This window comes from Meleagris gallopavo, chromosome 2 (genome assembly GCF_000146605.3).
Source record: "Meleagris gallopavo isolate NT-WF06-2002-E0010 breed Aviagen turkey brand Nicholas breeding stock chromosome 2, Turkey_5.1, whole genome shotgun sequence".
Lineage (NCBI taxonomy): Eukaryota > Metazoa > Chordata > Aves > Galliformes > Phasianidae > Meleagris > Meleagris gallopavo.
In genome coordinates this window covers 38,500,788-38,514,367 of record NC_015012.2, presented here as the reverse complement: position 1 = coordinate 38,514,367, position 13,580 = coordinate 38,500,788, and the positions used below count along the sequence as shown (strand labels likewise).

The 13,580-nt window shown below is 36.2% G+C and overlaps 1 protein-coding gene across 3 annotated transcripts in view; it reads left to right on the top strand.

Moving 5' to 3' along the window:
• The window catches only part of DISC1 (DISC1 scaffold protein), a 201,503-nt gene that overhangs the window by 59,768 nt on the left and 128,155 nt on the right, over positions 1-13,580 (top strand). For all 3 annotated transcript variants that reach the window (XR_002111993.2, XM_031552422.1, XM_010707011.3), the window contains exons 4-6: positions 2,623-2,770; positions 6,616-6,745; positions 10,398-10,633. Coding sequence is in view for 2 of the 3 variants with exons in the window: in XM_031552422.1 (XP_031408282.1) it covers positions 2,623-2,770; positions 6,616-6,745; positions 10,398-10,633 (514 nt within the window). In the remaining variant the exon portion in view is untranslated. The remainder of the gene's footprint in view (positions 1-2,622; positions 2,771-6,615; positions 6,746-10,397; positions 10,634-13,580) is intronic.

The window sequence follows — 13,580 nt, the reverse complement described above, 5'->3', positions numbered from 1 at the left end:
CCCCCTGCTATAGGCAGGGATGCCTCCCACTAGACCAAGTTGCTCAAAGCCCCATCCAGCCTGGCCTTGAATGCTTCCAGGGAGGGGGCATCCACAACCTCTCTGGGCAACCTGTCTCACCACCCTCACAGTAAAGAATTTTCTCCTTCACTTCTTAAGCCTGTCCAGATCTCTCTGGATAGCATCTCTTCCTTCTAACATGAAAGGTGAGAAGGGCCTCATAGGTGAAAATAAAAAGGCAAGAAGGCTTCACAGTAACTGAGAATAAGGGAGGTGAAGGGGGATAGTTAGAGATAATTTATAGAAGTAAGAATGTGGAGTTTGTTAGAAAAATAAGGGATGGCAGACACTAGGTCTGGGATAGTGAGGGGAATGAAGGCCACGCTGATAAGGTTTGAGAATGACCCAGAGACATCTGGCAGGGAGCTAATTAGATGTCCACAGGGCTAGAAGAAACCAGTTTGGAGGATGCCCTCCCCCCCAAAGGGTTAGAAGTTTCCTCACGAAGACTTCTGAGCCTTTTCGCTGTAAAACAAAAAATCTCCATCCCATGGCCCACTCTGTGCGCGCAAGAGAGGAGGGTCTGCGTGCTAATGAACTCTCGGGGCTGTAATGAGTATGTATCCGAATTCCGGGAAAACTATTGGCTATGTATTACTTTGGCCTGTATCAGTAGCACGTTTTTTCCAAATGGTGTGCAAGTTAGGTAGATCTATCACCCTTGGACCAGGCAGACGCGTATCGCTGAATAAACCATATCTGCTTTGTAATCTTACTTGGGTTACAAGTTTATTCCCCATGTCAAGTATGTAAACTACACCACTCAGCTTGATGTCATTTATGGATATCCTGTGGAGTTGCTGATAAAGGAGGGTTTTGGAGGTGTCCCAGCATGGAACAATCTTACCTACTTTGACATCCAAGATCACCGACATTTCTTTTAAAATTTGACTGCTAGATAATTATATGCTGTTTACACACACAGAGTGAGTGGTTCTGGATGTTGTTTCTGATCTGATGTCAGTAAATCTCTATGATGCTCTGTAATAGACATCCTGCTTTGGGTTGGCATTAGCTTGGATGTTTGCTTATTGGTTTTTTTTTTTTTTTTTTTTTTTTTTTTTTCCCCCTATCTGTAAGGAGCTACTAATATATCCTTGTCCAAACTGTTGTCTACTATTGTCTGCAATCAGTTGCTTGGTTGCCTCATCTGCTGTGACAGAGTCTCTAGGGAAAGAAAGCTAACTCAAGGCATTTCCAGAAGGCTCAGGGTTTGTTCCACAATTAGTTGCCCTACTTTCTGATTAGAATAATCTGGTTTAGGTAGTGCATGAGGAGCTATGTCAGAACCCATTGCTCCTTGCAATCCTTTAGGCCGTGTTCAGGAAGTGCCTGGAATCTGCAGTAACCTGGGAGATGACAATCTTGGCTAGAGCATTCTGAAAGCATTTTGCACCTTAGTAATAATAATAATAGCATGCGTTAAGCTATTCTTGAACAGTCTACTGACCTAGGGAGAAAATCTAGTCTTGTTAGCATGTTATATGTCTTTATTTTTCCCATCACCACCATAGCAGAAGGGACATCAAAACTAAGGATGGATTATTGTAAAAATGGATCATTGTACTGAAGTAGCTAATGTAAACAACCCCTCTTCTTAACACCTCTTTGAGGATAAAGAAGAAAATGAGCAGTAAAAAGCATTCACAAAGAGGTGTTATTCTGGTAGTAATGTGTATTGAAAATGTTAGAGGGAAAGGAATGCTTATCACGCAAAACTGTGGACAGTAGTGTCACAAGGAAAGTACTGAGCTGTAAAGATTTTTACATTTGTGGACCAGCTCAAAACTCTCTGATTTGATTAATGTATCATCAAAGGCGTTTTATTTTGTATCAGTGAGACTTCTTGGCTGTATGTGTTTTTTCTTGCCTAGTATACTTGCACTATAGAAATAGAGGATAAATGTACCAGAAATAACTATCTGTATTTGGAATCATTTTCTTTTCTTTTCTACACAGAGAAAGGAGACAAAGTAAAGACTAACTTATATAAGAAGTGACTCTAGGTCAACAGAGATACAGTAGAGTCAAAGCACTACCATTTGTATTTGTTAAGCTAGATGTAATTCAGGAGAGCCTAGAATAAGAGAATTGTTAAAATTTCTATAATTGCATGTGCATTTTCTGCTGAAATGTAATCTTGAGATTCAGGCAGTTCTGCAGTTCTTGATCTAGTAACAGTGCTGTTTTTCAAAATTCAGACTTCAGATGTGTAATTGCCATCTAAGATTGTTTTAAAATAGAGCAGTGGAGAATGAGTTTTCATATAATTTAGTTTCAGAGTTGTTATTTTTGGAAAAGAGTATGGATGTTAAGTTTGAGCTTTACCAAATTAAAACTCAATAAAATTGCTGAGAAGCCTGCAATTATGTCTTGTCATAAAAGAAAGTCATTTAGCATCCTGATTATCTGATATTGACTGTTGTACTCCTAATACTTCATTCTGGAGCAAAAGAGACTGAAATATTTTATCAAAAGAGAAGAACTATTTGTGATGTAGACTTTACTTCTTATTGATCAACCTTTCTTCTTCACTTTTTTTTTTTGTAATTTCTTCTCTAGCTGAGAAATTTAGACGGAAATTAGAAGAACTGGAGAAAGAAAAACATTCTTTGAAATTTCAACTTCCTTCAAGACATCCTTCAATTAGCAGTTTTTTGGATAGGTTTGTCACTCAAATTCAAGCAGTATTGTGTTGGGCTGCGGATGGGTAAGTTCATTGACTCCTTATGTAAAACGACACTTCTGCTTTTCATGAAGTACGGAACACAGTTTGTGATGAATTTTAATGCAAATTTGTAAGGACCTTCTGGCATAGAAATATGAAACACATTTATAAAAATTTGCTCTCTCTTCTTTTTTCCTATGTTTCATTTAGAATTGCTTTTAAAAATGCTGATTATTGTGAACCGGTGACTCAAACTGAACTTTTCTCAATGACGTTGAGTGAGAATGGGATTGAATCCTGACCCAGCAACAGTGTAAGGCGGTTTGAGTAATGGCTCCTTACGGAGTTAATTCTGATGCTCCTTTTTCAGGCAGTGAAAGAGCATTCAAATATAAAGTAAAAACAGGTTACTCTCTGAGATGTATAGATCTTTGGGAGCTTCCTTTTATGCATCGCTTGTTAGGTGGCAGTAATGCACTCTGCACTGTACAAAGTCACAAAAATAACTTCTCAGCCTTCTCTTGAAGCAAGAACGGCTTCAAAGTCGGGGAATGTGAAATGCCTTGCATGACCCAAGGGAGGTAGTTAGCTTAGAAAGAAAAGGTTGTCTCTTTTCCTAGATCTCCCTTCAGCTGTGCTACTGCTTACTGTTGTTAAAAGTAAGAGGATTATTCATTTCCAGGTTTTGGAAGCTATTATCAAATGCTATAGCATAAATAAAAGAAGAAAAGGCTTTTATATTTTGGCAGCTTGCACATATAAAGGCTGCAATGTGTGCTAGTCAATAAATTTTGGTATATATAAATTTTTAATATATCTGAAAATTAGTTAAAATCTCTACAGATTATTTCTCAATAAATCCTATCATCTATTGACTTTTAAAGGTCTTTTTAGCCAATATGTATAGAATTTAGTAATGAGAAATGTTTAACTTTACTCTCTATTTTCTTCTGCCTTCTGAGCCCCTAAGAAGCTGTTTTACTATTACTTAAAGATTACTTTAAAGCATTTTGTCATTAAAATATTTTCCCTGTGTGCATTAATTTATAACAATGTTTTTGATTTTAGAAGTGAGGTTGTTTTCTATGTCATATAGATTGATTCACTATAGCTCCCTGAAGTGTGGCCTGCTAATTTTTATTAAATAATAATAATTAAAAAAAGTATTCTATAGATGTGAGTACATATATCTGCTCCAGAAGTAATGCCTTAAATTTATTTTGTTAACTCATGGCATCAGAAGCAGATAGTGGTGATACGATAGTAGAGGCTGGACCTTCCTGCCAATATTCTGTTACGTATTGTTGTTGTGTGACAGATGGCAGCAGAGGCAGTAAAATCTGACATGGAAGCGCATATGAAGCAAAGGTGTGGCATGGAATTCCTCCACGTGGAAAAAGTTGCTCCCACTGACACCTTGATTGATGTTTGCTGAATGTATGGAGACCAAATAGTGGATGTGAGCACAGTCAGGTGGTGGGTGGTGTGTTTCAGTGATGGTGACAGTAGGTCATCTCTGCCACGTTCTGCACTCCCATGCAGATATTTGAGTGTAGTATACAGGCTTTTGTTTGTTGTGGGCAAAAGGGTATAGCTAATGAAGGTGACTGTGTTGAAAAATAGTATTTTGTGGCTGAGAATTTGTTCTATCAAGTAGTGTTATTATGCTCTTTGTGTCAAAAATAAATAGGAAGCACTACTTCTGGAGCACCCTATATTTATTATATATTATGTATACAGTTATGGAAGCTTTTCTGTTCTTCTAATGGCTTTATCTGTAACTCTTCTCTTTGCAGAGGTGTGAGAGCAGTACCATTCTTGAGGGTCAGATGAATATCCTCTTACTCCTCACTTTTATGTCTTGAACATTCTCCTTTCTTTGAGCTTGAGTTTGACTGTTGCTGTGCACCTTTTATCTCTCTTGCTTGATTTGTAGCCTTTCACACCACTTTGTCTGCAGTCTGGCTCCTTTGTTGATAGAGCAAGCAAAACTTTGTCTTCACCAGGGGTGAAGAACAGTTTAAAATTTTACTGTTCCAACAGTGTTTTTATAAAATACAGCTGGAAAACACTACCACTTCTTCAAGGAAAATTTGTTGGCTTCATTCTTTGTTTTTTGTTTTGAATCAGAATAAAGCCAGGATTTCCAAGGTTTCTTTTTTTTTATCTGGAAAATGAAACAAATTATACAGACTAGCCCTAGAAGACCAGAACATTGTAGTTTTACAGTAATCAAGTCAATCTCATCTTTTTGCAAATGAAGAACCTTATAAATTTGAAGTTTATATGGCAAGTTTAATATATGAGACTGACATTCATGCCTTGGATTTGTTTTACATGATTAAGTTACGAGAACATTTTTTTGGTAAATGCGTTCAGTGTTTGACACTGTGGTATTGTGGGTGCATGGTAGGAGTCAAGTTTGGTTAGGAACAGTGCCATGTTCGTTTGATCACATAGGTTCAGTGAGATCAGGGAGATCTTGTTTCTATTTCCTCAAAATCAAACAGACAGAAGTACAGGCAATTTCTCAGGGATTCCAAGAATAACGTTTGTTGACTGTGGAATGTTTTCTAAATTTTGATCAGCTGCTCAGAATTTCTATTGCATTCAGTTTTCAGAAAGATACAGATTTTTTTCTTCTTTTTTTTTTCTTAATACTCTTCAGAGCTGCTGAGAAATGTTGTTCAAAGCCACAATGATCTGTAATGCAAGGCACATATATGCAAAGGTGGCCTAGAACCTCACATACAAGTGTTTGATTTACTTTGTCATTGTAGAAATGCAGGTATACAATTCTTATGTCAATTTTGAGTATTAATGTAGTTTATATTAGAACTTTTCCTTTTGCCTTTTTTAGTGTATTCTTCAGCCCGTAGAGAAGGGTGTAAAGCACGTGTGTATTCTAATGATCCTGCAGGAGAGACATGAATCACTTTTGCTTCATATTATTAAACAGCTGTGCATGGAGATCATACTTGTGTGATTAGTCCTGCTTGCACCACTTCTAATGCATGTTTTGTATATGGCATGAATGTATGCTTTGCAAGATAACAGTGTGAAATCATGCTTTAAAACCATCCTTTATCTGAGACAGTTTTTTTTATTTTTAAACAAGATGTTGAAATGTATCATTACCTTTTATGTGGAGATGCACATGCTTGTCTCTAGAGATGAACATGGACATGCAATTGGTCTTACAAGAACGCATGCCCTTATGCAGAAACGTGTGACAGAATAGATTTGCCTTGTTTGCAGGTGCATTTTGAGAGGATTATTATAAACTTGACACTTAATGTAACACACTGATTACCTTGGGGTCCAATCATGCAAAGATTTACAGCTGAGCGTTGTACCAACCACTGTGAGGAATCCCACTGACTGTGATTTTTAAAGAACTCGCTGTGCAAGAGGAAAAATAAAATCTGGCATTGTGGAGCAAACGCTCCAGATGATCTCTAGTGTGGGTTCCAAAAGCTGACAGAAGCTGCAAAAATGGCTTTGGCAAGTTTCTAAACTTCTGTCTAAAAGAGGTTTCTCTCTGTATTGATAGAAATTACATGCCTTAGTTTTGTCTCTTTGAAGGCGGTGAAAGATAAATTTCTGAAAAGTGAAGTAGCTGGGGGAAGCCTCGAGCTACGTAAGTTTTCCTTTTACTTTCTTCAGCGTGTTGTAAAAACAGTGTAAATGTTTGATATAATAAGGAAGATATGCCAAGGAGAATGTCTTGTTCTCTAACTGTGTAGATGTTTAAGATGTAATCATTCTGGTGATGGATTGTTACAGCTCTGAAGGTAACACGTAGTATTCTTGTCTCTTTAATCTTTGTGAAGTCAATACCCAGTGAGAAAACTGACTTCTAGCTTTTGTCTTTCCTCCCTGAAAAGGCATAGAAATGAAGAAACCCAACTCTGGCACGAAAACAGATATAAACTGTTGAGATCCACTTACCAGGAGAGGCTACAGGTTTTGGCCATGAAACAAAATGACCTTTTGCAAGAAAAGAAATGTTTACAGGTAAAAGGACTGCCAAGTTATCTATAACAACCAGTGCTGTGGGGGGGAAAAGCTTGTAAGCTGTCACATAGAATTAAATAAACTTATTGTAATACTTCGTTCTGTGCAGCAATTAAAGCCTTGGCTGTAATCCATTTAATAATCTAAGTGATGATTGGAGATGGCAGCCATAGGAGTTGTGTTAATCTCATTAAAGAAAAGCAGAGCTGGAAGGCTCAGTGGCTTGTGTGTATGCTTTAATTTTCCCTGTTAGCCTTCTAAGTGTGCTCTTTATGTTCTAATTTGCCATTTTTAAATTTCACTAATCTTCAGAAGTTTTTATTTGAAGACGGGAAGAATTTTGGAGGAAGCAATCTGTGACCAATTTCTGGTTAGATTTGATTATCAATATGTGATTTGCCAGCTTTTGGTCCTGAAAGTGATCAAAATGTTTCATTACAATGCAGCAGTCTATATGGAGCACTTGTCATTTGCCAGTGATAGCTTTACACAGACACATGATGTCAGTGGTGTGGTAATGGTTGGTAATTGGTTGAATGTTTTAAGATAGCTCCTGTCCAATTGTAAATCTACAAGCTTTTAAGTATAATTTAGTTATTTTTTTTCTCTGTCCTTCAAAAATCTCAGTTTACTGTCTATTACAAGTCTTTGCTCCTTCTCCTTTTAAACTTTCGTGATCACATTCAGCAGTTGGACATCTTAGCTTTATTTCTGTGCTTTCTTTCCCTGAAATCTCATTAATTTTGTTTTCCTCCTTTGTTGAATCCAATAGTGCAATGAACTGTGTATACATATAAATACATGCGCCTCTGCATATATGTATACATGTTTACATATACATGTAGGTATACATATATGTGTACATACTTGTTTACATATAAAGAAGAATGAAATGGAGAAAAACATCTTAGATGACCACTGCAAACTCTTTTGATCGAGTCGTCATTGTTTAGATTTATTTCCTCAATCATCAAGAGTGGATGTAGTTTAGATTTAACAGTGTCTAGAAAACTAGTTTTTGTAATCCTTGTATCCATCCAACCATATCAAAATAATCAACAGAAAAATGATGTCCTTAAGACCTGATGCCAGGTAATGTTTCTATGATTGTTTTGGGTGTATTTTTATTTCTATATAATGATGCTAGGGACAAATTAGCATGCCCTTTACAGGCATGCTATGAGGGCTTGTCAAAATGATCATGAATTCTAAGTGCTGAAGAAGTCTGACCTGTAATGGTTGGTGACTCCTGGCATTTCTTAAAAATTGATCAAGCCCAAAATCACACGTAATCTAATCTGTTTATTAATTATCCTCTGCCCTACTTTCACTTTCCTGTTGTTGTCTCTTCTTTTATTTCTGCATATACTTTTTGGGCTTGTAAAGAGCATGTGAGAGTATCTGAAATTTACTGTTTTTATTGTAATGTTTCTACTGTGATCTATGCTTTGTGGACAACATGAGCTTGTGTGTGAAATCAGGAGTCTCACAATCAGTAGTGATTAGCTGTCATGTTAGAAATCTCAGTTTAAACCCAAATCCAAAAAGTAAACATCCAAGTTATGTTTAGTGAGCTAAATATCATCTGTTGCTCCATGCTGAGACTTTAAGTCCTTTTTACCCATCCCTGGAGGCTGCCCAAGAGCACATTAAAGGCTCCTTGACATTTCTGGAAAAGAGAGAAAATTCCAGCTTGCTGGCTAAAATTTCCATTCTCTCAAGAATAAATGTAACCTGTTCCTGAGCAGAATAGTTTTTTCTTTGTGAATGCTGATTCTGGTATTTGAGCTATAAAAATGTTTCAGTACTAAAAGTGTATTTTTAAAACCAAATTCTGTTCATCTCCTGTTCTGTTCCCCTTTACGCCGCATATTGCAAAGATTGCAATTACTACATTTTCAAAGAATATGAAGGTCTTTGTATTAAGTAGAGCTATTAAGATTTTGGCAGTATTCCCAATCCAGTAATACAGAGACAGAATTGTCTTTTGTGCACACTAAAAGCCTGATTTGAGACTCAGAGAAACAAAACTGATGCTTTTGGCCTGCTGACCTTTTTGCTCTTGACAAATGCCTGTGGGTTGAAATACAGGCCACGCTGTTTTCTTGTAGCTAAATCTAAAGGAATAAAAAGGAAGAAAACAATTGCTAAATGTAGTCCAGAGCACTAATATAAGTGGAATTCTTTGAGCCAGTTCAGTCTTTTAATGTGCAAGCATCTATTTCTTCTTGTTTTAAGTAATACAGACAGCTTGCTAGAGCAAAAAACCTGAATATGTTTATAAAGTGAATATTAGTGAACTGAACTTCACTTAAAATACACTAAAAATGTTAAAAGAACCTGAAAGTCAGTTGTATAAGCATGCTATTTTTTCTTCTGAATGTCTGTTTTTTTATATTTTGTTGAAAATGGAAAATGCTTCTTGAGATAGATACAAAAAATAACATTTTATCTTCATTACTTAATATTTGGCCTCGAAAGCTTTTTACTGTGCACCATTGAAACCCTCTTTCGGATGCAGATTCATTACTTTGTGAATGAGCTCTTTTTAAAACATTAATCAACATGGTATCTGAGTGATTCAAACTGGCTTAATTTTGTCTCTGCAACTGCCCTAGAGTGAAGAGACGTTTCTATTGCCATTTTACAGATAGAGAATTAAGTAGTGAATTATAATAAAAAGCTACATGGTACTTTTTAAAGTGAATTTTGTAATGCCTACTTACTTACCTGGGAAAGGTCTCTGAAAAAAGTCTGTTCTCTTTGACTGGTCTGAATATGGTAATGGGGAATTTGAGCTTTGATTTCTGTTGAGAGTCTCTAGGTAGCACTTCAGAGACTCTTCCTTTTGATTGTATGGAAGATGGTGAACATTCAGTCTGTGACTGTGCATGCAGATAATAGATTAAGTGGCTTGTAGTTTCACAGAGAACATAAGAAATGTAGACATAAAAGCAAATGCTCCAGTATGACATTCAACATCTTAGCAAATAGCTCTACTTTGATTTTTTTTCTTAACTCACTTTTCAAATCCTAGGACAAGTTAGCCAAGGGCCATATATTAAGTAATTTTATTAACTAGACAACTCGGATTCCTTTATGAAGTTCTCCTCTTGGTACAAGCTGTCTCTTGGGTTTCCAAGGAAAAAATGGAATATTCTTTTGCAAGAAACATCACTACCATAAAATGTTTAATATTGAATGAGAAGTCTAGAGGAACCATTGCAGGAATATATTGCAGTAGGATGGACAGGTTATTGATCACCAGCCAGTCTGACGCAGGATTCTATGACTGTGGTTGGACTGAGATAGATTGATTGATTGATTTATTTATTATTTTACCTTTTTTAACAAAATTTTTTAACTTAGGAAGTACTGGTGATAGGCAAAATGTGCCTGTCACATTTGATTCTGCCAGGGGAATCTGAAATATGGTGTTGAGAAGCGTAGGGGAGCTTCAGACTGTAGAATTGCTAGAGCTTCTAAGCACAGTGGATGAAAGAAATTGCATGTCAGCAGAAGGCTGTCTCCTCATCTAGTGTTGCATTAAATGGAACAACCTTATTTTATGCTATTTCTAAGACATTTTCCTAGGAGCATAGCCATTTCTTTCATTTTGTTCATAGTAAACTGAGGTTTCTGTTCTATGCAGAAAGAAATTGAAGACATCCGAGTGAGACTGTCTGTGTTAGAAGAAAAAGATCAACAGCTACAGAGAAAAATTGAAGAACAAGATAGGCTTATTCAGTCACAGGACTGTGAACTGACTACTTTACTTGGCTGTGTTTCTTTGAGAGAGCTACAGGAGATAAGCAAGGCTGTGGATGACACTTTAGCATCCTCCTATCAAATTCCACTCAGTTTGGATCTACCAGGGACAATGAAGAGGTATTTAAATGTCAATACATTATTGTTGATGTGAAGTCTTGTACCTTTCCAGTGTGATGTAGAGTTCACTGCCAGTTGTTTCCTTAGTAATCATGCCAGCTAATTACCTGGATTTGGAAACTTAAAAATTTCTAAGAACAGATATTGATGTTCTAATATACTTCCTTAGGAATGAGGACCTTATGATTTGAAGATTTTGTAATTCATATTTTTATGTGAAAGAATCATCAACAGAAATCATTTGATGATAGATATTAACAATTGATGGATTCAGTTTAAATTACTTTTTGGTAACTAGTGATATTTATTTCCTAGCTTGGAAATGGAGTAATTGCAGCATATTTCTCAGTCTGAAAATGTGCATCAGGCACCATCCAAATAAATATTAGAGTTGTCTCTTGCTTCAATGAACTTCCAAAAGTAATAAAGACTGCTATGATGAATGTTAGGCTCAGACATTGGAATTGAGGTAATGGGGGAAGGGATAGAGCGTGAAGGCTTTTGAGACACCTACAATTAAATGCAAAGCGTTCTTTTTGATGGAAATGTAGCTACTTTTAGTAACATTTTTTTTTAATTTAAATCTTTATTTTTAAAAAAGCAATAGAAGTATTTCAGCACCTAAACACTATTGACAGTCAATGAAACATTGGTGATGGAACTTGGAAAGTGTTATTTCTTCTGTGTCATCAGGACAAAATAGAATTCCTATTTCTCCTAACTTTCTTTCCTTTCAGATAAGCAGTAGCTGAATTGCTTTCTCATGTTTCCCCTCTCTTTGCATTTATTGAATTTAGATTATTTGTATTAACATTCATGAGAAGCTGCTGCTCATGTGTGCTAATTTATACAGATTTTTTCTTAAAGTCAGCAGAATGTCTCATAGAAGACATCCCTGTGTTTTGGAGGTTTGTTTAAAATTTTAAATTAGGCTATGGGAATCTTGAATCTAGTTTGTTTTAATGGTTGCTTATACTTATGTTTCAAGGATTGAGGAATTAAAGGTTTCCAACAGTCTGAGAATATATATTTTGATTTGAGTTTTCTCTTAGCTTTGGGTTTGCTTACAAAAGAATATTCAGGTTTATTTTTTTTCCACTCACATTGCTGATGCAACATTTTTAGTTGCACTTACTCTTTAGGAAACTCTTTAATGATGTCTTAAATTTTAAATTAGTACTGGTTCAGGAGCAGCTTCCTCTGAGTTATTCATTCACCAGTGCCATGAATAACATATTCACTTGAAAGAAAGCAGGTGTTTGCCATTGGAAGTGAGTTCAGAACTTTAACAAAGATGTATGATTACTTTTCTTTTTTTCTTTTCATTTTTGAATCAGCCCTAGAATGATTCTTCTTTGTTTTCATTTTGTTTGTTGATCAAATTTTGTTATCGTGGGAGCCGATGATTCATAGAATCATAGGAGGGGTTTTCCGTAGTCATGGCCTGGGTTGAAAAGGACCAGAATGATCATCTAGTTTCAACACCCCTGCTGTGGGCAGGATCGCCAATCACTAGACCAGGCTGCCCAGAGCAACATCCAGCCTGGCTTCGAATGCCTCCAGGGATGGAATCTCCAGACTAGGAGTTGAACTCAACAGCTTGACTTTGTTATATGGCCTCTTCCCTTGCCTGTGTTTTTTGGATCTCTTAGTTTAAACCACTTGCTTCTTTAGGTACCTGAAATAATTCCAGGGCTGTTCTGTGTGACGATCATGTATGTTTCCAGGATGGGTTCTCAGCCACTTTTTGCTTCCAAAGTAAAGTATACATCCAGAAGTGATGAGGAAAGTAATATGCTCCTGCTTTGGTTTCAGCTAATAGTGTGATATGTGTGAAATATTACACTTAAAGTGATGGGTGTCTTTTTAAATCCATGCAATCCATCATACCTTGGATACAGTGATCTTATATTTGCATCCAGTTATACTCCTTTTTCTTTATGTAAGATGAAAACATTGCAAATGTATAATAAGTCAGCTAGCATGTGTACACTTCCAGTGGGCCTATGGAAGTCCTCCACATTGTCATAACGTTGTAGGGTAAATTCCTGCTGAAAGCAGGGCTACAATTTCAAAGTAAGATCACGTCCCTCAGGGCCCTATCTATCTTGGCTTTGAATATCTCCAAGGGTAAAGATCTTGCAGCCTCGCTTGGTGTTCTATCTTTGACTACTTCACTGTGTACTTTTTTCCTACTGTATCTAACCAGAATTTTCCTTGTTGCAACTTTCATTGACTTATCCTAGAATCAGTATGTCTTGTGAAAGACAATATGTTAGGTAAGAGGTTGAAAACTAAACAAAACCAGTTCTGCATATTAGTTCTAAATTTCAGAGTCTTGTGATATTAATTAGAAATGTTCATTTTATTTTATGATCTATTACTTAAGAAAAAATTTATTTTTTTCTGAAGTTTGGGCTATATATGTGAGATATAAATAGACTTGTAATTAAAAACAGTGTTTATGTAGAAAGTCTGGTAGAAATACTGGTAGGCTGCTGACTGATGGCAAGTTTCTGGGTACCGGGATGAAAGATATTGTGCATTCTAACTGTGTTGCGCTAGTCAGTAAAGTAGTGCTATAATGTGCTTTTGCATAATTATTTGTTGGGTTGCTTTCAGCACTAGGATAGCACAGGGCTGACGTGAAGCATCTCTTAAGATAATCTCCGCTATAATGAATCATGTTCAGTAGCTTGCATCTCACCGTAAAAATACAAATTATTTTGCTTTTCTTGGTCTAAATGTTATCAACTAGAAAGTTATTAAAGCAAATTTAAGGGAAAGTGAGAGAACATCTTAAATGAAGAATAATTACCCAGATAGAATGTAACATTAGCTTGACATTGTTTCAAGCTTATTTTTCTTGTCAAGCATTGTTATTTTCAGGAAGATTAATAATCCTTTGTTTAGCTTTGTTTATCTTTTTTATGTGGTAGATTTTTAT